The sequence below is a fragment of the Salvelinus sp. IW2-2015 genome, linkage group LG11 (genome assembly GCF_002910315.2).
Source record: "Salvelinus sp. IW2-2015 linkage group LG11, ASM291031v2, whole genome shotgun sequence".
NCBI classification, from domain to species: Eukaryota; Metazoa; Chordata; class Actinopteri; order Salmoniformes; family Salmonidae; genus Salvelinus; species Salvelinus sp. IW2-2015.
The window spans coordinates 26,602,765-26,627,946 of NC_036851.1; the positions used below are offsets into that span (position 1 = coordinate 26,602,765).

At 42.6% G+C, this 25,182-nt stretch overlaps 2 protein-coding genes across 2 annotated transcripts; both read left to right on the forward strand.

The window, feature by feature from the left end:
- The first annotated feature begins 1,971 nt into the window (after positions 1 to 1,971).
- Positions 1,972 to 14,694, forward strand: LOC111970069 (tripartite motif-containing protein 16-like protein). Its single transcript, XM_023996572.2, has 7 exons — positions 1,972 to 2,516; positions 2,716 to 2,811; positions 3,086 to 3,322; positions 12,837 to 12,996; positions 13,256 to 13,306; positions 13,454 to 13,507; positions 13,700 to 14,694. The coding sequence occupies exons 1-7, from the start codon at positions 1,980 to 1,982 to the stop codon at positions 14,248 to 14,250; spliced, it is 1,686 nt and encodes a 561-aa protein (XP_023852340.1). The 5' UTR covers positions 1,972 to 1,979; the 3' UTR covers positions 14,251 to 14,694.
- Positions 14,695 to 15,677: 983 nt separating this feature from the next.
- Positions 15,678 to 22,188, forward strand: LOC111970068 (voltage-gated potassium channel KCNC1). The gene is made up of 3 exons (XM_023996571.2): positions 15,678 to 16,448; positions 18,395 to 19,271; positions 19,372 to 22,188. The coding sequence occupies exons 1-3, from the start codon at positions 15,858 to 15,860 to the stop codon at positions 19,374 to 19,376; spliced, it is 1,473 nt and encodes a 490-aa protein (XP_023852339.1). The 5' UTR covers positions 15,678 to 15,857; the 3' UTR covers positions 19,377 to 22,188.
- Positions 22,189 to 25,182: the final 2,994 nt, after the last annotated feature.

Sequence of the window (25,182 nt, forward strand, 5' to 3'; positions counted from 1 at the left end):
GGAGGAGGGTCAGGTCTGCACTTTGCCGTTACAGGGCGCAGACTGTGAGAGCCGCCAATAAACGTAGGATTAAGAGTCCTAGGTATTGTCGCGGTCAGAGAGTGTGGCTTTCCACTCGTAACCTTCCCCTTACGACAGCTTCTCGCAAGTTGACTCCGCGGTTCATTGGTCCGTTCCGTGTCTCTCAGGTCGTCAATCCTGTCGCTGTGCGACTGCTTCTTCCGCGGACATCTTCGTCGCGTCCACCCTGTCTTCCATGTCTCTTGTGTCAAGCCTTTTCTTCGCGCCCCCGTTCGTCTTCCCTCCCCCCCCCCGTCCTTGTCGAGGGCGCTCCTATTTACAAGGTACGGAAGATCATGGACATGCGTTCTCGGGACGTGGTCACCAGTACTTAGTGGATTGGGAGGGTTACGGTCCTGAGGAGAGGAGTTGGGTTCCTTCTCGGACGTGCTGGACCGTCGTTGATTGATGATTTCCTCGTTGCCGCCAGGGTTCCTCTCGAGTGCGCCAGGAGGCGCTCGGTGAGTGGGGGGGTACTGTCATGTTTTGTCATTGATTATCATGTCTTGCCCTGTGCTTCCCTCTGCTGGTCTTATTAGGTTCTTTCTCTTTCTCTCTCTCTCTCCTCCTCCCTCTCTCCCTCTCCCGCTCTCTCTCTCTTCTATCGTTCCGTTCCTGCTCCCAGCTGTTTCTCATTCTCCTAACGCCTCATTTACTCTTTCACACCTGTCCCTATTTTGCCCTCTGATTAGAGTCCCTATTTCTCCCTCTGTTTTCCGCTTCTGTCCTTGTCGGATTCTTGTTTGATGTTTGCTGTTCCTGTGTCCTTGTTCCGCCCTGTCGTGTTCTTTGCCTTCTTCAGATGCTGCGTGTGAGCAGGTGTCTATATCAGCTACGGCCAGTGCCTTCCCGAAGCGACCTGCAGTCTGTGGTCGCGTCTCCAGTCGTTCCTCTCTATTGACGAGAGGATTTCAGTTTCCTGTTTTGGATTTACCATTGATTATATCCAGGAGAATCATTATTTGTTTAATACTGGAATAAAGACTCTGTTACTATTACGTCGCTTTTGGTCCTCATTCACCAGCATAACATGAAAGTCCGTATTGCCCAGCGACAGCCCCGAAACCTGAAGGATCTGGAGAAGATCTGTAGGGAGGAGTGGCCAAAATCCCTGCTGCAGTGTGTGAACTTAGTCAGAACTACAGGAAACGTATGATCTCTGTAATTGCAAACCAAGGTTTCTGTACCATATATTAGTTTCTGTTTTCTGATGTATCAAATACTTATGTCATGCAATAAAATGCAAATGAATTACTTAAAAATCATACAATGTGATTTTCTGGATTTTTGTTTTAGATTCCGTCTCTCATAGTTGAAGTGTACCTATGATAAAAATTACAGACCTCTACATGCTTTGTAAGTAGGAAAACCTGCAAAATCGGCAGTGTATCAAATACTTGTTCTCCCCACTGTATATAATTTTTTTGTGGAATACGTAATGATGCCCTTAATCTTAATGACCTTGCCCATAATAGGTTGATTGGACATTTGTTGGTAAAGTTACACTGGGTAAATCAGCCACCTCTGTAATCAGCCACCTTTGTAATCAGCCACCTCTGTAATTACCGTCTGGCACAATATCATGGCACCGGTGGAAGATCAGACCTCACCACCATTTGACTGATGTTGGAGGAGCGTCTTAAGACCACCAGCAGTGTTTATTTAAATATTGTTTTTATTCTATTAACTATATTATTATTATTATCACTGCATTGTTGGGAAAGAGCTCTCAATGTCAGAAATATTTTATACATGTTGTTTCCCCCCGCATCTCTCTGATTCAACCACTTCCCCTCAGCTCTCATGAACATACCAAGAAACGACAAGCAGTGCCACCTCACTTTACAGAATCGAAACTCTTGTCTTTCTGGCGGAAATGAAACTTGTTCCAGTCAGTCGGTATCAGTTTGTTCTCAGATATGGCAGTGTCTGGTGTATCGGTCAGGATGGCCCACCTCAGCTGTCCACTCTGCCAGGAGGTGCTCAGGACTCCAGCTGCTATTCCATGTGGACACACTTTCTGCAGTCTCTGCATCCAGGACTTCTGGGACAATGAAGAAAAGCATTATCGTTTCTGCAGCTGCCCTGAATGCCAATATACCTTTCACCCGAGGCCTAACCTGATCAAGAACATTGCTCTGGCTGAAATGGTGGAAGCCATGGAGAAGTCCAGGTGTAGAAAGAATGTGGGTTCCGTAGGTAAGCACAGACCTGCTGCAGCCTGCCATCAGGCAGGGCCATCCTCCAGTCAGACTCAGGAAAAGGCCAGACCCATGAAGAGTCCCCAAACTACTACAGTCTCAGAGGCACCGAAGAGCAGAGTATGTCCCACACATGACAGACTGCTGGAGGTTTACTGCTGTGATGATGATCAATGCATCTGCCTTCTGTGCGCCCTGGTTGAGCACAAAGCACACTCCACTTTGTTCGTTAATGAGGGATGGAGCAGGAAACAGGTACTGACCTATAAACATAAATCTGTTGCTTCAAGTATCCCAAGGGTTATGTGTATAATGCACATTTGATCACTTATTTATTCAATTCAAATAAGTAAGTAAATATCACTTAATTCCCTTGTGCATTCCAGGATTTATGAGATCATTATTGGTTTAACCTTTAAAATATTTCATCTGTAGATATATTTTCCCTCCACAGAAACAGCTCCAGGACCTTAAGAAGGAATCCAAGGAGAGGATCAAAAAGAGAGAAAAGGAGCAGAAGGACCTGATAGAGAGCATACAGATGATTAAGGTGTGTATACAGTAGGTCAGAGAAGGAAGTGAAAATAGTTATTTACAATGCTCTCAGGACTAAACCAACTAATGGCAATGTCTATGTCTCCTTCCTACCTTATGGGTGTATATTGCCCCAGCTGCCCAGGGGGCCCCCACTGACAGATTTTTTAACACAAATGTGTTAAAAACAACTTTATACGGCCTATATCTTTAAAAATGAAAAAGTCAAAGGGTCTGAAAAAAAAACGAAGATAAATTGCTTTGTCCACCCCTAACTGTATGCGTAACAGGAAGGTAGTAGGGCTGCTGAAGAGCACTGTGAGGGCGTCCTCGCTGGGCTGATTGACTCCCTCCAGAGGCACTACTCCACCACAGTCAGAGAGCTGATCAGGGCCCAGGAGACAGCTGTAGTGGCTCAGGCTGAGAGCTCCCTGTGCAACCTGGAGACAGACATTGCTGACCTGAAGAAGAAAGACACTGAGCTGGAGGAGCTGTCACAGACAGATGATGATATCCACTTCCTCCAGGTATGGTTAGTTGCATCACAGGCTGTACCCACTGGACACACTGGTTGAATCAATGTTTCCACTTCATTTCAATGAAATTACATTAAACCAACGTGGAATTGACATTGAATTGACATCACCACATCATTTCAACATGGACATTTGGGTAATATTTGGTTGAGACATTGATCAATGAGATTTCAACCTTCACCCACTCAAAAAGACAGAGAGAAGTTTATTTAATTACCAATGTGTTATCACTATGCTTTCAACCATCTAAAAGCACAACCAAATTCCAATGGAAAAACTATTTCTGATTTATGGTTTAGTTGCCATCTAAATGTGTTATCACTGCGCTTTCAACCATTTAAAGCACAACAAAATTCAAATGGGATACAATGTCAGATATTTTGTATTTATACAACAACTTAATGTGTCATCACTCTGCTTAATCAAATAACACAACCAAATTACCTGGATTGCAGTTGACATTGCATTAAAAGTACATAGTTCAAGTGGCCAATGGTGTTCGAGATTCTGCACATATTATTCTAGCAATTGTGATTATTATAGTGATCTCCACAGACCTGCAACCTTTCCATGCCATCTTGAACATGCCTGCTTTCTATGATTACATAAGAAGATATTGATAGTTACAGTACCCTAACCTCAAAATGTGGCCATGGATGTGTTACTCATTTTAAGGTTAAATAAATACTGTTGCATTAGTTTGTAAGATAGCCTTAACATTAGGCTATTTACTGTATTAAATAATAAAGTCATATTGAATTGTGTTTGGTTGACAACAACCAAATATCAACATTTAAAGGATATCTAATGCTTGGACAGTTTCATCTGAGCCACTGGCTTAATTCTTTTAGATTTTATTTTATTTCACCTTTATTTCACCAGGTAGGCTAGTTGAGAACAAGTTCTCATTTACAACTACGACCTGGACACGATAAAGCAAAGCAGTGCGTCACAAACAACAGATGGAATAAACAAACATACAGTCAATAATACAATTTAAAAAGTCTATATACAGTGTGTGCAAATGAGGTAGGATAAGGGAGGTAAGGCAATAAATAGGCCATAGTGGCAAAATTATTACAATATAGCACTTAAACACTGGAGTGATAGATGTGCAGAAGATGAATGTGCAAGTAGAGATACTGGGGTGCAAAGTTGCAAAATAAATCAAATAAATAACAGTATGGGGATGAGGTAGTTGGATGGGCTATTTACGGATGGGCTATGTACAGGTGAAGTGATCTGTGAGCTGCTCTGACAGCTGGTGTTTAAGGTTAGTGAGGGAGATATGAGTCTCCAGCTTCAGTGATTTCTGCAGTTCGTTCCAGTCATTGGCAGCAGAGAACTGGAAGGAAAGGCGGCCAAAGGACGAATTGGCTTTGAGGGTGACCAGTGAAATATACCTGCTGGAGCGCGTGCTACGGGTGGGTGCTGCTATGGTGACCAGTGAGCTGAGATAAGGCGGGGCTTTACCTAGCAAAGACTTATAGATGATCTGGAGCCAGTGGGTTTGGCAACGAATATGAAGCGCGGGTTAGCCAACGAGAGCATACAGGTCGCTGTGGTGGGTAGTATATGGGGCTTTGGTGACAAAACGGATGGCACTGTGATAGACTGCATCCAATTTGCTGAGTAGAGTATTGGAGGCTATTTTGTAAATGACATCGCCGAAGTCAAGGATCGGTAGGATAGTCAGTTTTACGAAGGTATGTTTGGCAGCATGAGTGATGGATGCTTTGTTGTGAAATAGGAAGCCGATTCTAGATTTAATTTTGGATTGGAGATGCTTAATGTGAGTCTGGAAGGAGAGTTTACAGTCTAACCAGACACCTAGGTATTTGTAGTTGTCCACATATTCTAAGTCAGAACTGTCCAAAGTAGTGATGCTGGACGGGCGGGCAGGTGTGGGCAGCGATCGGTTGAAGAGCATGCATTTAGTTTTACTTGCATTTMAGAGCAGTTGGAGGCCACGGAAGGAGAGTTGTATGGCATTGAAGCTTGTCTGGAGGTTAGTTAACACAGTGTCCAACGAAGGGCCAGAAATATACAGAATGGTGTCGTCTGCGTAGAGGTGGATCAGAGAATCACCAGCAGCAAGAGTGACATCATTGATGTATACAGAGAAAAGAGTCGGCCCCGATTAGAGACTGCGAAAGGTCCCGGCCACGACAGGCCTCCGATTTGACACCTGAACTCTATCTGAGAAGTAGTTGTTTAACCAGCAAGGCAGTCAATTGAGAAACCAAGGCTGTTGAGTCTGCCGATAAGAGTGTAGTGATTGGACAGAGTCGAAAGCCTTGGCTAGGTCCGATAGAATACAGCTGCACAGTATTGTCTCTTATCCGATGGCGGTTATGATATCGTTTAGGACTTGAGCGTGGCTGAGGTGAACCCATGACCAGCTCGGAAACCAGATTGCATAGCGGAAAGGAGATTCGAAATGGTCGGGTTGATTGTTGCTTAACTTGGCTTTCGAAGATCTTAGAAAGGCAGGGTAGGATAGAATATACAGTGGGGAGAACAAGTATTTGATACACTGCCGATTTTGCAGGTTTTACTACTTACAAGCATGTAGAGGTCTGATATTTTATCATAGGTACACTTCAACTGTGAGAGACGGAATCTAAACACAAATCCGAGAAAATCACATTGTATGATTTTTTAAGTAATTAATTTGCATTTTATTGCATGACATAAGTATTGTATACATCAGAAAAGCAGAACTTCATATTTGGTACAGAAACCTTGTTTGCAATTAACGAGATCATACGTTTCCTGCTAGTTCTTGACCAGGTTGGCACACACTGCAGCAGGGTTTTTTTGCGCCCATCCTCCAACACTTTCTCCAGATCCTTTAGGTTTCGGGGCTGTCGCGGGCAATATGGACTTTCAGCTCCCTCCAAAATTTTATCTATTGGGTTCAGGTCTGGAGACTAGCTAGCCACTCAGGACCTTGAGATGCTTCTTACGGAGCCACTTTAGTTGCCCTGGCTGTATGTTTCGGGTCGTTGTCATGTCTGGAACACCCAGTCACGACCCCTTCAATCCTCTACGTGAGGGAAGGAGGTTGTTGGCCAAGATCTCGCAGTACATGGCCCATCCATCCTCCCCTCAATACGGTGAGTCGCCTGTCCCCTTTGCAGAAAAGCATCCCAGAGAATGATGTTTCTACCTCCATTGCTTCACGGTTGGGATGGTGTTCTTGGGGTTTGTACTCATCCTTCTTCTTCCTCCAAACGAGGCGAGGAGTTAATTAGACAAAAACTTATTCTATTTGTTGTCTCATCAGACCACATGATCTTCTCCCATCCTCCTCTGGATATCCGATGAGGTCATTGGCAAACTTCAACGGGCCTGGACATGCGCTGCGCTTGAGCGGGGGACCTTGCATGCGCTGCAGATTTAATCACTGACGGCGTAGTGGTGTTAACTAATGTTTTTCTTGTGAGACGGTCGCCAGCTCTCTTCAGGTCATTGACCCAGGTCCGTCCGTGTAGTTCTGGGCTGATCCCTAACCTTCCTCATATCGATTGATGCCCACGAGGTGAGATCTTGCATGGAGCCCCAGACCGAGGGTGATTGACTGTGCATCTTCTAACTTCTTCCATTTTCTAATAATGCGCCAACAGTTGTTGCTTCTACCAAGCTGCTTGCCTATTGTCCTGTCCATCCCAGCCTTGTGCAGGTCTACATATTTACCCTGATGTCCTTACACACGTCTCTGGTCTTGGCCATTGTGGAGAGGTTGGAGTCTGTTTGATTGAGTGTGTGGACAGGTGTCTTTTATATCAGGTAACGAGTTCAAACAGGTGCAGTTAATACAGGTAATGAGTGGAGAACAGGAGGGCTTTAAAGAAAAACTAACAGGTCTTTGAGAGCCGGAATTCTTACTGGTTGGTAGGTGATCAAATACTTATGTCATGCAAAAAATGCAAATTAATTACTTAAAAATCATACAATGTGATTTTCTGGATTTTTGTTTTAGATTCAGTCTCTCACAGTTGAAGTGTACCTATATAAAATTACAAGACCTCTACATGCTTTGTAAGTAGGAAAACCTGCAAAATCAGCAGTGTATCAAATACTTGTTTCTCCCACTGTAGGTCTTGTAGCAGTTTGGGTCTAGAAGTCTCTCCTTTGATAGGATGACCGCGGCAGCTTTCCAAATCTTTGGGGATCTCAGACGATACGAAAGAGACGGTTGAACAGGCTAGTAATAGGGTTGCAAACAATTTTGGTGGATAATTTTAGAAAGAGAGGGTCCAGATGTCGAGGACCCGGTGCTTGATGTATGTAGGGGTCCAGATTTTGCAGCTCTTTCAGAACATCAGCTATCTGGATTTGGGTGAAGGAGAAATGGGGTATGCTTGGGCAAGTTGATCCTATTCTTTACATTTTATTTTTGGTTTAGTTGGAGACGTGACTCCAACATATCATTTGTTAACTTGTCAACAAGTTAATAGGCTATTTACTGTATTGCAAAAGTGATATTGAATTGCGTTTGGTTGTCAACGCAACCAGATATCAACATTTGAAGGAGATGTATCTTTTGTGCCACTGACTTAGTCCGACTTTAAATCAAGTTTGTCTACAAATGAATCATTTATATTTTTATTTATTTTATTTAACCTTTATTTAACTAGGGAAATCAGTAAAGAACAAATTCCTATTTACAATGACTTCCTACCAAAAGGCAAAAGGCCTCCTGTGGGGACGGAAGCTAGGACGCTAGGAAGCTAGGAAAATAGGACAAAACACATAATGACAAGAGAGACACCATAACACTACATAAAGAGAGACCTAAGACAACAACATAGCATGGCATCAACACATGACAACAACATGGTAGCAACACAACATGGCAGCAGCACAACATGGTAGCAGCATATAACATGGTACAAACATTATTGGGCACAGACAACAGCACAAAGGGTAAGAAGGTAGAGACAACAATAAATCGTGCGAAGCAGCCACAACTGTCAGTAAGAGTGTCCATGACTGAGTCTTTGAATGAAGAGATTGAGATAAAACTGTCCAGTTTGAGTGTTTTTTACAGCTCGTTCAAGTCGCTACGTGCAGCGAACTGAAAAGAGGAGCGATGCAGGGATGTGTGTGCTTTGGGGACCTTTAACAGAATGTGACTGGCAGAACGGGTGTTGAATGTGGAGGAAGAGGACTGCAGCAGGTATCTCAGATAGGGGGGAGTGAGGCCTAAGAGGGTTTTATAAATGAGCATCAACCAGAGGGTCTTGCAACAGGTATACAGAGACGACCAGTTTACAGAGTGTAGAGTGCAGTGATGTGTCCTATTAGGAGCATTAGTGGCAAATCTGATGGTAAAGAAAATCTAGCCGCTCGAAAACACCCTTATCTTCCAATCTATAAATTACATCTCCATAATCTAGCATGGGTAGAATGGTCATCTGAATCAGAGTTAGTTTGGCAGCTGGGGTGAAAGAAGAGTGATTACGATAGAGGAAACCAAGTCTAGATTTAACCTTAGCCTGCAGCTTTGATATGTGCTGAGTGAAGGACAGTGTACCGTCTATCCATACTCCCAAGTACTTATATGAGGTGACTACCTCAAGCTCTAAACCCTCAGCGGTAGTAATCACACCGGTTGGGAGAGGGGCAATCTTCTTACCAAACCACATGACCTTTGTTTTGGAGGTGTTCAGAACAAGGTTAAGGGCAGAGAAAGCTTGTTGGACACTAAGAAAGCTTTGTTGTAGAGCGTTTAACACAAAATCTGGGGAGAGGCCAGTTTAGTTTTTTGACCGTATTGTCTGCATATAAATGGATGAGAGAGCTTCCTACTGCCTGATCTATGTTCTTGATGTAAATTGAGAAGAGCGTGGGGCCTAGGATCAAGCCTTGGGGTACTCCCTTGGTGACAGGCAGTGGCTGAGACAGCAGATGTTCTGACTTTATACACTGTAATCTTTGAGAGAGGTAGTTAGCAAACCAGGCTAAAGACCCCTCAGAGACACCAATACTCATTAGCCGGCCCACAAGAATAGAATGGTCTACCATATCCAAAGCTTTGGCCAAGTCAATAAAAATAGCAGCACAACATTGCTTAGAATCAAGGGCAATGATGACATAATTTAGGACCTTTAAGTTTGCAGTGACACATCCTTAACCTGAGCAGAAACCAGATTGCATACCAGAGAGAATACTATATACATCAAGAAAGCCAGTCAGTTGATTATTGACAAGTTTTTCCAACACTTTTGATAAACAAGGCAAAATAGAAATTGGCCTATAACAGTTAGGATCAGCTTGATCTTCCCCTTTAAATAAAAGACACACCGTGGCTGCCTTCCAAGCAATGGGAACCTCCCCAGAGAGGAGAGACAGGTTAAAAAGGTCAGAGATAGGATTGGCAATGATCGGGCTGCAACCTTAAAGAAGAAAGGATCTAAAGCATCTGACAGATGTTTTTGCGGGTCAAGTTTAAGGAGCTCCTTTAGCACCTCAGACTCAGTGACTGCCTGCAGGGAGTAACTTTGTAGCGGGGCAGGGGAAAAAGAGGGAGGAGCATCAGTGCTAGTCGCATTAGAAGGGGTGGGAGATGAGGAAATGTTGGACGGGCAAGGAGGCATGGCTGAGTCAAATAGGAATCCTTACTTAATGAAGTGGTGATTGAAGAGCTCAGCCATGTGCTCCTTGTCAGTAACAACCACATCATCAACATTAAGGGACATGNCAAATAGGAATCCTTACTTAATGAAGTGGTGATTGAAGAGCTCAGCCATGTGCTCCTTGTCAGTAACAACCACATCATCAACATTAAGGGACATGGGCAGCAGTGAGGAGGAGGGTTTATTCTCCAGGTCTTTAAACGTTTTCCAGAACTTCTTGGGGTTAGACCCACAGAGAGAGAACTGCTCCTTACCTCCTTAAAGTAACTAACTTTGGCCTTAGTAGCCTGAGTGCACTTATTTCTCATTTGCCTGAACGAGAGCCAGTCAGCCTGAGTATGCGTGTGCCGAGTGCGTGTGCCGACATATCAATGATTAACTTGAAGATTACATTTGAAATCAACCAAAGCTTGAAACCCTAGGCCTATATGTATTGTCTATTTTTAGTTGAACCCTGGGTTGAATTGAAACAATAGTTGTTGATGCTTTATAGGCCTAAATCAATGGATGCTGCTGAGTGGAGGACGGCTCATAATAAGGGCTTGAACGGCGCTAATGGAATGTCATCAAACACATAGAAACCATGTGTTTGATACCACTCCACTGATTCCGCTCCAGCCATTAACACGAGCCTGTCCTCCCCAATTAAGCTGCTACCAACCTCCGGGGGCCTAAATAGCATCATTGAGGATATATGATTGATAAAGTATGGTTACTTTTCATTTGCTCTGTTGAACCTACCCTTTGGAATGACTTCACTGGCAACAGTGAATATATTTAGTTATAAACAGATATCTCAATAATCATACTTATGATAGCACATTGGTAGTAGTCAGTGACACAGCTAAGCAGGGCTGGGCTTGTTAAAAACCCTGGATGGGAGACCAAATTAATAGCTGTAAGGGCAACACATTCAGAAAGTATTCAGACCCCTTGACTGTTTCCACATTTTGTTACGTTAAAACCTTATTTTAAAATGGATTAAAAAAAAAAATCCCTCATCAATCTACAGACAATAATCCATAATGACAATGCAAAAACAGGTTTTTAAAGTAATAAAACTGAAATATAACATTTTCATAAGTATTCAGACACTTTACTCAGTACTTTGTTGAAGCACCTTGGGCAGCAATTACAGCCTTGAGTCTTCTTGGTTATGACGCTACAAGCTTGACACACCTGTATTTGGGGAGTTTATCCCATCCTTCTCTGTAGATCCTCTCAAGCTCTGTCAGGTTGGATGGGGAGCGTCGCTACACAGCTATTTTCAGGTCTCGCCAGAAATGTTCGGTCGGGTTCAAGTCTGGGCTCTGGCTGGGCCACTCAAGGACATTCAGAGACTTGTCCCAATACCACTCCTGTGTTGTCTTGGCTGTGTGCTGAGGGTCGTTGTCCTGTTGGAAGGTGAATCATCATTCCAGTCTGAGGTCCTGAGTGCTCTGGAGCAGGTTTTCATCAAGCATATCTCTGTACTTTGCTCTGTTCATCTTTCCGTCAATTCTGACTATTCTCCCAGTCCCTGCCACTTAAAAACATCCCCACAGCATGATGCTGCCACCGCCATGCTTCACCATAGGGATGGTGCCAGGTTTCCTCCAGATGTGATGCTTGGCACGCTTGGTATTCAGGCCAAAGAGTTCAATCTTGGTTTCATCAAACCATCAGACTACGTTTCTCATGGTCTGAGAGTCCTTTAGGTGCCTTTGGTTAAACTCCAAGCGGGTTGTCATGTGCCTTTTACTGAGGAGTGGCTTCCGTCTGGCCACGCTACCATAAAGGCCTGATTGGTGGAGTGCTGCAGAGATGGTTGTCCTACTGGAAGGTTCTCCCATCTCCACAGAGGAACTCTGGAGCTCTGTCAGAGTGACCATCAGGTTCTTTGGTCAACCCTCCCTGTCCAAGCGCCCTTCTCCCCCCCCCCCGCCGATCCCCCCGCCCGCCCCCCCGCCCCGCCCCCCCCCCACCGCCGCCACCCCCACCCCCCGCCCCCCACCCACCCGGCCCCCGGCCCGCCCCCCCCCCCCGCCCCCCCACCCCCGACACCCCCCCCGCGCGCCGCCCCCCCCCCCCGCCCCCCCCCCCCCGGCCCCCCCCGCCCCCCCACCCCCCCCGCCCCCACCGCCCCGCCCGCCCCCCCCGCCCCCCGCCCCCCCCCCGCCCCCGCACCCCCCCGCCCCCCCCCCCCCCCACCCGCCCCCCCGCCCCCCCCTCCCCCCCGCCCCCCCCCCCCCCCGATTGGCTCAGTTTTGCCAATCGGGCCAGCTCTAGGAAGAGTCTTGTTAGTTCCAACTCGAGTCTCATAGCAAAGGGCTGAATACCTATGTAAATAAGGTATTTCTGTTAAAAAATTAATTTTGCAAAATTTCCTAAAAACCTGTTTTTCCTTTGCATTATGGATATAGTGGGTGTAAATGAGATGTTTAAAACAATCCATTTCAAAATAAGGCTGTAACGTAACAAAATGTGGAAAAAGGGAGGGGTCTGAATACTTTCCATTAGGATGTGCTGCCCAGCCAATAGTTTTTTTGAATGTGGATATTAAAGTTGAAGATCTGACTTTGTTTCAAGGTACAAATTCAATATATCTTATACAAGGTTTGTCTATGTTGAAAATTGCTTAAAAACATATCAAATCTAAAGTATTTTCCACATACATTCCATGTCACAATAAGTTGACAAATTACATTGAAATTACGTTGATTCAACCAGTTTGTGCCCAGTGGATAGTAGATAGATGTAGGGTTCTGGTTCTGAAGGTTTGCAACTGTGTGCATGATGATATGGTGAGATTGTCACGATTAATAACAATAACTCTTTCAGTTTCATGTCTTCTCTATCTCCTCTCTCTTATTACACCAAAGAGTTGGCCCTTCTTCCTACCCTCTCAGAGTCCAAATTGTTTCTCCAGCGTCTCGACGGACCCACACCTCCCCTTTGAGGCTATAAGAAATGTCGTCTCAGAGTTTGGGGATCGACTGGAGGCATTCTGTGAGGAAGAAATCAATACAGTGTCTCAAACTGGTCAGTTGGAAGAGAGCATATTAACAGACAGAGACAGACAGACAGACAGACAGACAGACAGACAGACAGACAGACAGACAGACAGACAGCAGACAGACAGACAGGACAGACAGACAGACAGACAGACAGACAGACAGACAGACAGACAGACAGACAGACAGACAGACAGACAGACAGACAGACAGACAGACAGACAGACAGACAGAGAGAGACAGATATACAAGACATTTGTAAAGGGTTTTATGATCTGTCTCAACAGTGGCTGGTAATGGAGGTTCCCAATCTCCAGTCAGACCTGAGCAGCTTCCAGGTGACTGTTATCCTGAGTGTTTTAGAAAATCAGTCACAGTTTACTTGACCTTAAGTAATGAGAGTTAGTAAGTAACTACAACCTTAACCACAACTGAGCATGATCAATTACATATTACGTCTGTTCTGCCTTTCTCCTGACCGACAGTTATCAGCGCTGCACAGACCCTAGAGCCTACGACCAGACCTGAGTTTCTACAGTGTGAGTCCTAAGTCTTTTAGTCACACACACAGACATGCAACACATCTAAAGTCCCCTCAACCTGTACAACACCAACTGTAAAGAAACATAATAATAAAGAGATTTTTGTTTTAAATGGGTCTGAACCAACCTCATGAGAATGCTGTTTGAACATGATCATGAGCATAATTTTACGATCCTCTGATCCTTCAGATGCCTGTGATCTCACTCTGGACCCCAACACTGCCCACAAGGACCTCTCCATCTCAATGGAGGACAGAATGGTGAGGTGGGACCCTAAAAAGCAGAAGGGCCCAGTCCGACCTCACCCTGAGAGGTTTACAAACCGTCACCAGGTGATGTGCAGGGAGGGGCTTGAGGCTGAGCGCTGCTACTGGGAGGTGGAGATGGTGGGGAACAAGGCTGAGATTGCCCTGGCCTACTGGGGCATAAACAGAAAATCACGCTCTAAGACATCCGCTTTTGGGGGCAGTGACCAATCCTGGAGCCTCGACTGTTCAAAAGGCTATTCTGTGTCCCACAACAATAAAAGTATTCTACTCAGTGCAACCCCCAGCCAGCACAAAATAGGGGTTTACCTGAAATTCAAGGAGGGCACCATAGCATTTTATGAAGTCTCAGATAGGATGAAGTTTCTCTACAGAACCCAGAAATGCACATTCACTGAACCCCTCTACCCAGGGTTCTGGCTTGAGGACGAGAGTCCCATCACACTATGTAATCTGAGGCATAAGAGATTCTAACCATGAGATAGAGAACAAAACACCCAGGAAGAGTAGGCTGTGGGTAGAAGTTTCAAATAAAGCTATGCATTCGGGAAAATTCATGGATGAAAATTCGAAACTGTTTTTGTTTTGTCATTATGGGGTATTGTGTGTAGATTGATGAGGGGGAAAAAACAATTTCATACATTTTAGAATAAGGCTGTAATGTAACAAAACGTGGAAATAGTGAAGGGGTCTGAATACATTCTGAATCCACTGTACATCCCGGAGAACTTTTGAAAGGTTTTAGATTGCTGTTAGGTTTTGGGGAATCTTATTGTCTAAATAGCTTGTAAACCTCTAAATGGTTTCATGGTTACCCTCTTTACATTTGTAATATCGACTTATTTGTAATATCTACGGGGGAAAAAATACTTTTTTTTATAAATAGTTTCATAAATATACATATAAAAGCAAGCGAATAAAGAGCAAAAGTGTTGGTTATTATACAGCTTTTATGTCATTCTTTCTCTGACTATTTCTCTTGGAAACACACTAGAGGGCAGTGTCATGTCCCTTATACAGCAGGATGACACGAGAGGTCATTAGCCCAATAGATACTGCTTTACGCTTTAGTCAATGTTGAGGTTCAAAGAATGTGAAGAGTTTGTTAACCATTTGCACTTCAATTAATTACTTATTAGTTCATCCTTATAGTAAAGGTGACAGTGACAGCAGTTGTTCACTGATGGAGAAACTCTTAAAACTGTCTCACATATTGTGAGGTTGTTCTCTTCCAGAGATTTATGTTTGGATGTTTTACCTATTTTGAAATCTATTGATATAAACTTTAAGATGTGAAGAAATTAAGCCGTACCCCTAACCAGCCTGGTCTTATAGACTAGAAATAACATACTAAATGTAAATCCGATGCACTCAAGTTAGTATGATATGTTACGTTTGGTATGGCTACATAAGACAAATGGTTACTTAAGGCAAAAACAAAAGTAGGGTGGTTGGTCAGGGTGGGGGTATAACACGAACGTCTAGCAACTCAAAGGTTGTGAGTTCAAATCTCATCACGGATCTCTTCTCCTGACCTTAACCCTCTAACCTAACTGCCTAGATAACGTTAGTCAGCTAGACACCTAGTTGGAATTCGCAAGATATCACATGTTTTGCAAATTCGGGAACCTATTGTGCATCGTAACATAATACACCTTTTTAATTTGTAATATATCATATGAAATGGGTGTTGGACATCCACAAATTAATACATACCATACAAAATGTAACATATCATACTAAATAGAGTATCTCAGATTTACTTCAGGAATAATACTAAATGCTTGGAGACCAGGTTTCCCTAACTGACAGAAGTGGGAAAAACTTTGGAATGCAGGAAGGGGGCTGCCTACAGGGCGGGACTACACTGTAGTAGGCTCTGAAGCAATAAATAGAAGGAAAGATCATGATTTCTTCTCAAACTTAACTACCAAAGGAGAGAGATGATAGCCTGCCGTAATGCTGTTTTTCTTTACCCCTGGGCCTGAGAAACCTTTTAAATCTCTTCAAAAATGTTGGCACAGACGAGGACCGTAGGCTAAACAACATTCCTGGATGTGCAATTCTCTCCCCTCCAGGTCATGATCAGCTCAATGTATGTGTCCTCTCAGGGCCATACTTCAGCCCATGGCCACGACAGGACCTCGTCGAAAACATATCTAAGGGAAGACTGGGACAAAAAAGGGGATGTCACAAAAAAGGTTGTGATCAACGTTGGTGGCATGCGTCATGAAACTTACATGAGCACTCTCAAGAGCTTGCCTGGTACCCGTTTGGCTAAACTGATGGATCATGACCCCAGTGGTGACCCTGAATTCTTCTTCGACAGACATCCAGGTGTTTTCTCCAATGTTCTGAATTATTACAGAACCGGTAAGCTTCACTGTCCAAAAGATGTCTGCGGTCCCCTTTTTGAAGAGGAGTTGGCTTTTTGGGGGGTCGACAAGGCGGACGTGGAACCTTGTTGCTGGATAACATTCTGCCAACATAGGGATGCCAAAGAGGCCCTTGCAGCGTTCGTGCCATCTGACTCAAATGAGCACCACAATGAAGAGTTTCCAGAGTCATTCGATGTTGAGGACAACCCAGCTAATTCTCAGAGCTGCTTCAAAAGGTGGAAACCAAAAATATGGGCTTTATTTGACGACCCGTTCTCGTCTAAGACTGCCAAGGTTTGTATTCTTTATTCTCTCCCAATTAATAAAAAAAAAGTTTTGATAGGGACTGAATCAGGCTAGTCAGTGTGAGGCTGGGTAATTCCCTCTGGGCATTCCTACCAAGCTGTGGAGAAGGTGGTGTGGTAGCAGGCAGGCTCTGTTTACTGCAGTTATAAACCATATGGCTTTTCCATAAACCAAACAGCTCTAATGACTGCGCAGAGCAGGCAGCAGGCATAGAAACGGATCACAGCAGTGAAACAGAGTCACTAATTTTGAAGAAAAATAAACACTTGCAATGGCTTGGAGAAGCACGTGGAAGCAGCTCTGAAAGCCTGAAGCACGTCTGATGTATCACACCCCTTTAAAGGCCGTGGCTGTGAATACTGAGTTTGTGCCCCTGCTCTGCCCCTCTGGAAACCTCTTTCTCAAACCTATGGATCCAGATCACGTTCTGCGCATGTGTTATTTTACGTACACATATTTGTTCTTGTTGATGTTGTCTATATCACTACCTCATATTCTGAGCAGCTGAAATAAAAACCCTGCAGTGATTTGAACAAACATTCAAGGCCTTTATGAAGGCTACAGCCTTCTCTGTCTGTTGTAATGGATATTGCAGTTGCACAAGCAGGACACAGTCCATACATGTTGCATTGGAGTAAAAACAATCTGTGTTTTGTTAGCCAATGTTTACAATTATGATAAAAAAATAACATTACATTTCTAATTAGACTGTATGTCTGTTACTTGCTTGTGTTTGATATGCTGCCTAAATAGCTGCATGTAACTCCCCACTTGAGTTTTGCCTTGGGGCAAAAAACTATCTGCAAGTTTGTATGAACATGTTGATCATCTTTTGTGTACAACATGTAAATAGCTGCATGTAGCCTAATTCCCCTCCTGAAAAAATAACATGAAATCATGCATATGCTTAATAGCCTACTGAGGCATGGAATCCAATAAATAGTTGGAACATGTCAACCATGCCCTTTGTGTACAACATAAGACTTGTGGGCTACACCTGGGGTGTAATCATTTGCCAAACGAGAGTTGTTATTTGACAAATTCAGGGAGGTCCTGCCCCGTTTCGTTTGCTTCCGTTTAAGAAAAGTTTTGCAACAGAATCAGCGTAATGAATACATCCCAGGCAAAGGTATACAAGGAGGGGGAAGCGGCAGCAGAGCACTGAGCAGCAGCTACTGTTCACACATTTTTATTTGCACATGCGCAGAAATTTCCATATCTTTAAACCATACACTTCACAAATAAAAATTGAAAACAAAAAAGAATAAGATATAAATTAAAGTAATCACAGACAATAAGGGCAAAAAACAACTACTACAAAAGGTAGTAGCATAAGCCAAATGTAAAAAATAAGTAAAGGCAAGGCTAAAAAGGTGTGTGCAAAAATAAATAAGAAATCCACTGTTTCTACTACACTCAGATTCTCTTGTCGGCTGTTCCATAGAATAGGACTTGTAATAATAAAAGCAGCTTCACCAGAATTGAAGCTTCAGGGTGAATCTCAATTCTATTTTCTTCTTACATATGTTTTCCTTTCCTCCTTCTTAAAACAGAGAAGATTGGAGTGCAGGAACTTCAGATCTTCTGCTCCAATGTGCTTTGAGAAGGAGATGGGGAGAGAGGAATGAAGGAAAGAAAATGCAATTGAGATTCACCCTCAGAGTCCCTTGAATGGTTCAGTCATGTAACTCTCATTAGGTCATGTCACTCAAATGAAGGTACTCTGGCTCCATATGAAACAACAACCATGGGATTGAGTCAGTTCAGGAGACAACACACAAGCCTAATCTCAACAACAAATAGCCTTTTTAATACAATGGTCCAACACGTCAATCAAACCTAGAAGACAAGTAAATCAGTGTGTTGTTTGTGTCTTTAATCATTATGAGATGATCCACTTAGAGTCATGCAATGCCCCTTCTTGTCATTTGCAGGTCATTGCGTTTGCTTCCCTCTTCTTCATCCTCCTTTCCATCACAGCTTTCTGTCTGGAGACACATGAGAGCTTCCACACGTTAGAGCAACGCACAGAGCTGGTCATAGATGGGAACCACACCGAAGAGGTGACGTACTATGAGATAGTGACCAAACCTACTCTGACTGTGGTGGAGGGCGTCTGTGTGGTGTGGTTCATATTTGAGTTCCTGGTCCGTTTCACCTGCTGCTCCAACATACTGCTGTTTGTGAAGAACATACTAAACATCATTGACTTTGTGGCCATCCTGCCCTTCTTCTTGGATGTGGGGCTGAGTGGGAATGCCCTGGGCTTCCTGCGTGTGCTGAACTTTGTGAGGATCCTGAGGATCTTTAAGCTGATGCGCCACATGGTGGGAGTGCGTGTGTTAGTCTACACACTAAAGGCCAGCGTTCAAGAGTTCTGCCTCCTTGCTGTCTTCTTTGGAATTGGAATGCTAATTTTCAGCACCCTGGAATTCTACGCAGAGCGAGTACATGGTGACCCTGAAGACCCAACTTTGACTGCTCACACCAATTTTAAGAACATCCCCATAGGCTTCTGGTGGGCGGTGGTTACCATGACAACCCTGGGTTATGGGGACATGTACCCAGAGACCTGTTCCGGCATGGTAATTGGAGCCCTGTGTGCTCTGGCAGGTATTCTGACCATAGCCATGCCTGTCCCAGTCATAGTCAATAACTTCCGCCTGTACTACTCCCTGGCCATGGCCCAACAAAAGCTCCCAAAGAAGAAGAAGAGGCAACACCTGCCCCTGTCTGGAGCGCTTAGCCAGCCATCCCCAAGTGGGGAGCAGATAGAATTATGCCTGTTATCAGGGGAGCGCTCTTGTTCAGGTATTTTATAATATTTGTATATTCATATTTGATTATATTAATATCCCTATTTTTGTTCCTCATAAAACAAGATCAACTTTTCTCTCTCTTTCCCTCTTAGAATGAATCCCGGCGTTAGTCTGGCTATGAGACCCTGGATGTAGAGACTGGATCCTGATTGTACCATTACACCAGATTGGGACATTATAGCTATGTTATACCATGAATAACATTATAACATTTTACATTTTAATATCTTTATAGCCCAAAGGTCAAACAATATTTGTTTGTGTGTATTCAAGGTACTATGTATTATTGGTTTATTGGGATCCCCATTAGCTTTTGCAGAAGCAGCAGGTATTCTTCCTGGGGTCCACACAAAAACATAAAACACAACAAGTAACAAAACACTGATGTACTGATAGACAAGAACAGTCACACAAATGTAAAATGATACAATATACAGTTAGTATTCCAAACATCAAGAACACCTTCCTAACATTGAGTTGCACCCCCTTCTGCCCTCAGAACAGCCTCAATTCGTTGGGGCGTGGACTTTGTCGGGGCAAGGTGTCGAAAGTGTTCCACAGGGATGCTGGCCCATGTTGACTTCAATGCTTCCCACAGTTGTGTCAAGTTGGCTGGATGGCCATTTGGGTGGTGGATCATTCTTGATACACACGGGAAACTGTTCATTCACATTTGAGAAACTGAGCGTAAAAAAAACAGCAGGATTGCAGTTCTTGACACAAACCGCTGCCCCTGGCACCTACTACCATACCCGTTCAAAGGCACTTAAATCTTTTGTCTTGCCCATTCACCTTCTGAATGGAACACATACACAATCCATGTCTCAAAAATCATTCTTTAACCTTATCTACATTGATTAAAGTGGATTTAACAAATTACATCAATAAGTGATCATAGCTATCACCTGTATTCACCTGGTCATGGAAAGAGCAGGGGTTCTTAATGTTTTCTACACTCATTGTACAAACAACACAACTAAAGAATAATGTGTGTGTAGATTGTTTGTGTTAGAGTGTGATAGAGTGTGTGGGCATGTGTTTGTATGTGTGTCATTTCACAGTCCCTATTGTCCCTATTGTGCCATGAGATGTTGTTTTATCCATTTGTTTTATGTAATTTTGCTGTTTGCTTGAGTAATTGGAGATGGATGGGAGTTCCATGCGTTCATGGCTCTGTATAATACTGTGCATTTCCGTGAATTTGTTTTGGACATGGGGACTGTGAAGAGACCCCTGGTGGCATGTCTTGTGGGGTATGTATGGGTGTCTGAGCTGTATGTTATCTGATTATGCAGACAATCTGGAATTTTCATCACAGTAATATTTCTCATAAAGACTAGAAGGGAATCAGTTCATCTCTCGTCAACCCTCAACCAGGAAAAACTGTCATGCATGTTCTTGATGTTAGTTCTGTGTGTGCAGTTAAGGGCAAGGCCTGCTGCTTTGTTTTGAGCCAGCTGCAGTTTTGCTAGGGATTTCTTTGCTGCACTTGACCATATTACCGGACAGTAATCAAGATGGAAGAAGATCAGAGCCTGAACAACTAGTACAGTTGATTTTAGTGTTAAAAAACTTTTTATACCAGACATAACAACTTTGTCAATATGACTTGACCATGATAATTTACCATTGAATGTTACCTAGGAGTTCAGCTTCCTCAACTTGCTCAATGGTCACACCCTTTATGCACAACTCCATTTGAGGTTTAGGTCTTAGAGAATGTTTTGAACCAAATACAATACTTTTGCTGACATGTAGAGTGTGTAATCATATTCAAGTTTCAGTCAAGTAATTTACACGGAACAAAAATATAAACACAACATATGAAGTGTTGGTCCCATGTTTCATGAGCTGAAATGAAAGAGCCCAGACATTTTCCATGAGCACAAAAAGCTTCTTCCTCTCAAATTTTGTAAACAAATTTGTTTACAGTACATCCGTGTTAGTGAGCATTTCTCCTTTGCCAAGATAATCCATTCACCTGACACGTGTGGCATATCAAGAAGCTGAATAAACAGCATGATCATTACATGCGTTGGGGACAATAATTGGCCACTCTAAAATGTGCAGTTTTGTCACACAACACAATGCCACAGATGTTTTGAGGGAGCGTTACATTGGCATGTTGACTGCCGGAATGTCCACTGCAGGAATAACCACGCCTGCCCAGGACCTCAACATTGCCTTCTTCACCTGCGGGATCGTCTGAGACCAGCCACCCGGACAGCTGATGAAACTGAGGAGTATTTCTGTCTGCAATAAAGCTTTTTTGTGGGGGAAAAAAATATTCTGATTGGCTGGGCCTATGCCCTCCCAAGCCCACCCATGGCTTTGCCCCTGCCCAGTCTTGTGAAATCCATAGATTAGGGCCTAATTTATTTATTTCAAATGACTGATTTACTGTAACAGTAAAATCATGGAAATTGTTGCATATTGTGTTAATATTTGGGTTTAGTATAGCTATACTAATTCATTTTACGTTAATTGAGCATTGATTTAGACATGTACTTTTCTATATGTGAAACAATGAGTTGAAACAATGCTATTTCGGTAATTTTATCAATACTTGCCTGGTTAATTCTTATTCATGATTTGTTTAGGTGAGAGTGTGAAATCACATTGATATTTAAAACAAAATGCATGATTTATCAGGGGAAATTGAAACACAGATGAAATGCATTATCTTTGATATAAAAACATTAAAACCTCTAACAATATTAACACTACAAATTAAAACATTGCAATTATAGTTACTGTATATTCTATAGTTTCTAAGTTTCTGTTCAGAAATTTTTTCATTATATGTCACAGTTGGGTGAGAGCGTAATATCACCACAATATCTGTCTGTAATAATCATCCGCAACAAAGTCTAATAAAAATGTCTACTGCCTGTGTTCTGATGGGTTAAGCCTGTGTTCACAGCTGTGTCCTCTTGTTGAAGGGTTGTACATTGGCTTCTGAGAAGCCCTTTAGCTGTTCTCTGCCAAAACATCCATTATGAGGGAGGACAGCACCATTTCCTCTTCCAGAATAACAACAGCTGTGTACAGATATGTGTCATCTGTTGGCCTCCAAGGGATTGCTTCACAAATATGTACAAAGGGCGTATTTTCATTGCATTGAAATGTGAATTAATTATGATCCTTGTGAACCATGGCAATACTTTCCTCTGTGTACAGTATATATTACTTAATGAGAGTGAGGACATGTGTGATTGTGTTCAGCTGGGAACATGGTTATTTCCCAATATGGGATATGTTGAGTGCCAAATAGTTAAGTTTGCGCAATGCTAGGAAACATTATGCTCCCATTTGTAAAGAGAACAGCACAGTGTTTCAGGCCATCCAAACTACATGTATCTTATCTACACATCTAGCTTGTCCTAAAAGTTCAACACAAATCACTTGACAGGTTCTTTATGGTTTATTGATATTTTTGGTGATATCCCAAAAAACATTATTACTCTTTTCACATGTAGTTTCAATAGCATACAATCGTCATGATGGAAGAGAGAGTTGGTTTTGGTTGGGCCTCCGATTCAATGTTCAACTTCTACTTGGTAAGTCCCTGCACCCACTTATTATAAGAAGTAAACTACAAACTCACTAACACACATTCATAGACACAAATACACATACCCACACTCACACACTCATATTATGTTGAAAGTCACTTTAAGACTTTAGCTACAAAGGGGCAGTTCCTAACCACAACTAATTTTCTCTACAGAGGTTTTAGCCTCCCATCCCGTTACTGTTACTGCAGCAGATAATATAATAGTACAATGCTTTAACAAAGACTGTACCCACGCTAGGGCAAACATTGAGCATACCAACATGCAGACAACAAAACAAAAACATAACAATACTCTTTTGGAGTTCAAGTGAAAAAGTGCATTCATATTCACCACATCCAATAGTAATTTCTTCCACATGAACTCTTATTAAAACAGTTCTGCAGTGTTAAGACATTTATATACTTCACAAGTTTTGCTCTATCTTTATAATAATTGGATTATTATCGGTTGTAGAATCTTACAGACGTAAGAATATTTACAGATGTTTAAAGTGAGGGATTTCGACTAAAATAAAGCTTGACTAGAACTTCAAGCAAAGACTGGTTGGATATTAACCTACTGCATGGATATGCTTATCCATGTGTTCTTGTCTGGAGGGCCACGCCTCTCTACAAGCAGCTGAGAGAGGAACACATGAGAACCAGAGTGCTGCACATGTAGCTCGTCAGAGTTCGACAATACACGTTCTCAAAATGAGGCTACATTAGGATCACACAAGGTTAACATACTGTACCCCCCTCGTCGCACTCCTTTTACACTCCCATAGTCATAGATAAGGTATACCAACTACAAAATAGAGAAACTTCAAATATACAATGAAATATACACAGGATGAAAACGTACACCCGGTCACGTTTACAGATAAAATCTTAATTAGTATTAAACATTATGCGCACCAACATACACAGATAGAATATTATGCAGTAATATAAATGTAGTCAATTTAATCATCAACACCATGGCTTTGAACATTGTGATAAAAATACAAATAAAGCAATCCTCTTCATAAAAGAAAGCTAGCTAAAATGGAATCATTTTGACTTCACAGCTAACTGTAAATCAAACGACGATAAAAGTTACAGGCCAAGTGGGCATTTTACTTTATGAAAGTGGGTCATGTTTTTTTTGGGGGGGGGGGGGCATTTTCTTCCTTCCCTGTCCTTTCAGATTGTCAAGTGTACTTTTTTCGTTTGTTATGGTAACAACGTACGGTAAAAGCTTTGCTATCTGTGTGATGAAGGTGTGTAAATACTTGTGGGAAAAGGTCTTGGCAGATATTAAAGTAACACTGTGTGCTTGTGTGAGTTCTCTCTGGTTTTAATACTTCACTTCTGTAAGAGGGTTGAAACAGTCCAACGGAGAACTGTGCTCTTGGTTTAAATTAAGACACACTTACATACTAAGCATGAAGCACTGCCATTCTGCTCATGAGTATCAGTAAATAGAGATTTGAGGATCAACCATTGGAAGGTTTTTTTCCTCAGTAAAATGGAGATTTGGTCAAAGCTCCTTAATCATCACATCTGCTGTAATACATTCCAATTTGTGCCTATAAATACTACAGTCTTTCTTGTGCTGATGAATTATTTGTAACAAGGTTATGTCAATACATTTTTATATGCTTGGTAGCAATTTATTGCAAAGATTTCTCATAATATGAGATCATCAAAAAAGTTTTTTTGTGCCTGGGAGAGACTCCTTTTGTACTCTTCATCTGTGCTATTTGTAATGACTGGACAAGTCCTCTTTCATCTTCTACATCAATAGCAGCACATTATACAGTGCATTTCTTCCTGGATTTCTGCTCTAAAAGTGATTGTGATCTGTTAATTCTTCTCCATGGTGTATGTACAGGACGTAGGCAGACTCTTTGGTGGAGGTACTGAAGTTTCTAAGACACTAGCTACTTACTGTATGCTTGGCCTGAAGTATCACACTATATAACTCCTACATGATGAACAAGGAGAGTATTGGCTTAAAGTACACAAGATACAGTAGGACACTGAAACTAGATGAGACAGTGGTGCTCATGTGAATATCATAGCATGAATGCTTGCAAATAGACAATGAAGACAGTGTCTTTACAGCAGCCTTGCACATAGCCTTTCAAAATATACAGATCCCTCTGGACTGTTGGCATTGTAACCAACGCCAATCAATATTGTTCCTGCCTCTAAACACTTAGCTGAAGCAGGTAGAGCATTGAAACGAAAGAAGGTGTGTCAAGAGCAGTCGTCTGCTCAAGTGCTTCAGTGGCACACTAAGTTACAAGGAAATGTTGTACATAAAATCTAGGGAAAGCATAACTACACTCTATCATATGAT

Bases quoted from the DNA above. Each gene is read 5' to 3' on its own strand.
- LOC111970068 (XM_023996571.2), top strand. From the start codon at position 15,858: ATGATCAGCTCAATGTATGTGTCCTCTCAGGGCCATACTTCAGCCCAT. The intron at 16,449-18,394 runs GTTTGTATTCTT...TGTCATTTGCAG, and splicing joins TCTCGTCTAAGACTGCCAAG to GTCATTGCGTTTGCTTCCCT.
- LOC111970069 (XM_023996572.2), top strand. From the start codon at position 1,980: ATGGCAGTGTCTGGTGTATCGGTCAGGATGGCCCACCTCAGCTGTCCA. The intron at 2,517-2,715 runs GTACTGACCTAT...TTCCCTCCACAG, and splicing joins AGGGATGGAGCAGGAAACAG to AAACAGCTCCAGGACCTTAA. The intron at 2,812-3,085 runs GTGTGTATACAG...TATGCGTAACAG, and splicing joins AGAGCATACAGATGATTAAG to GAAGGTAGTAGGGCTGCTGA.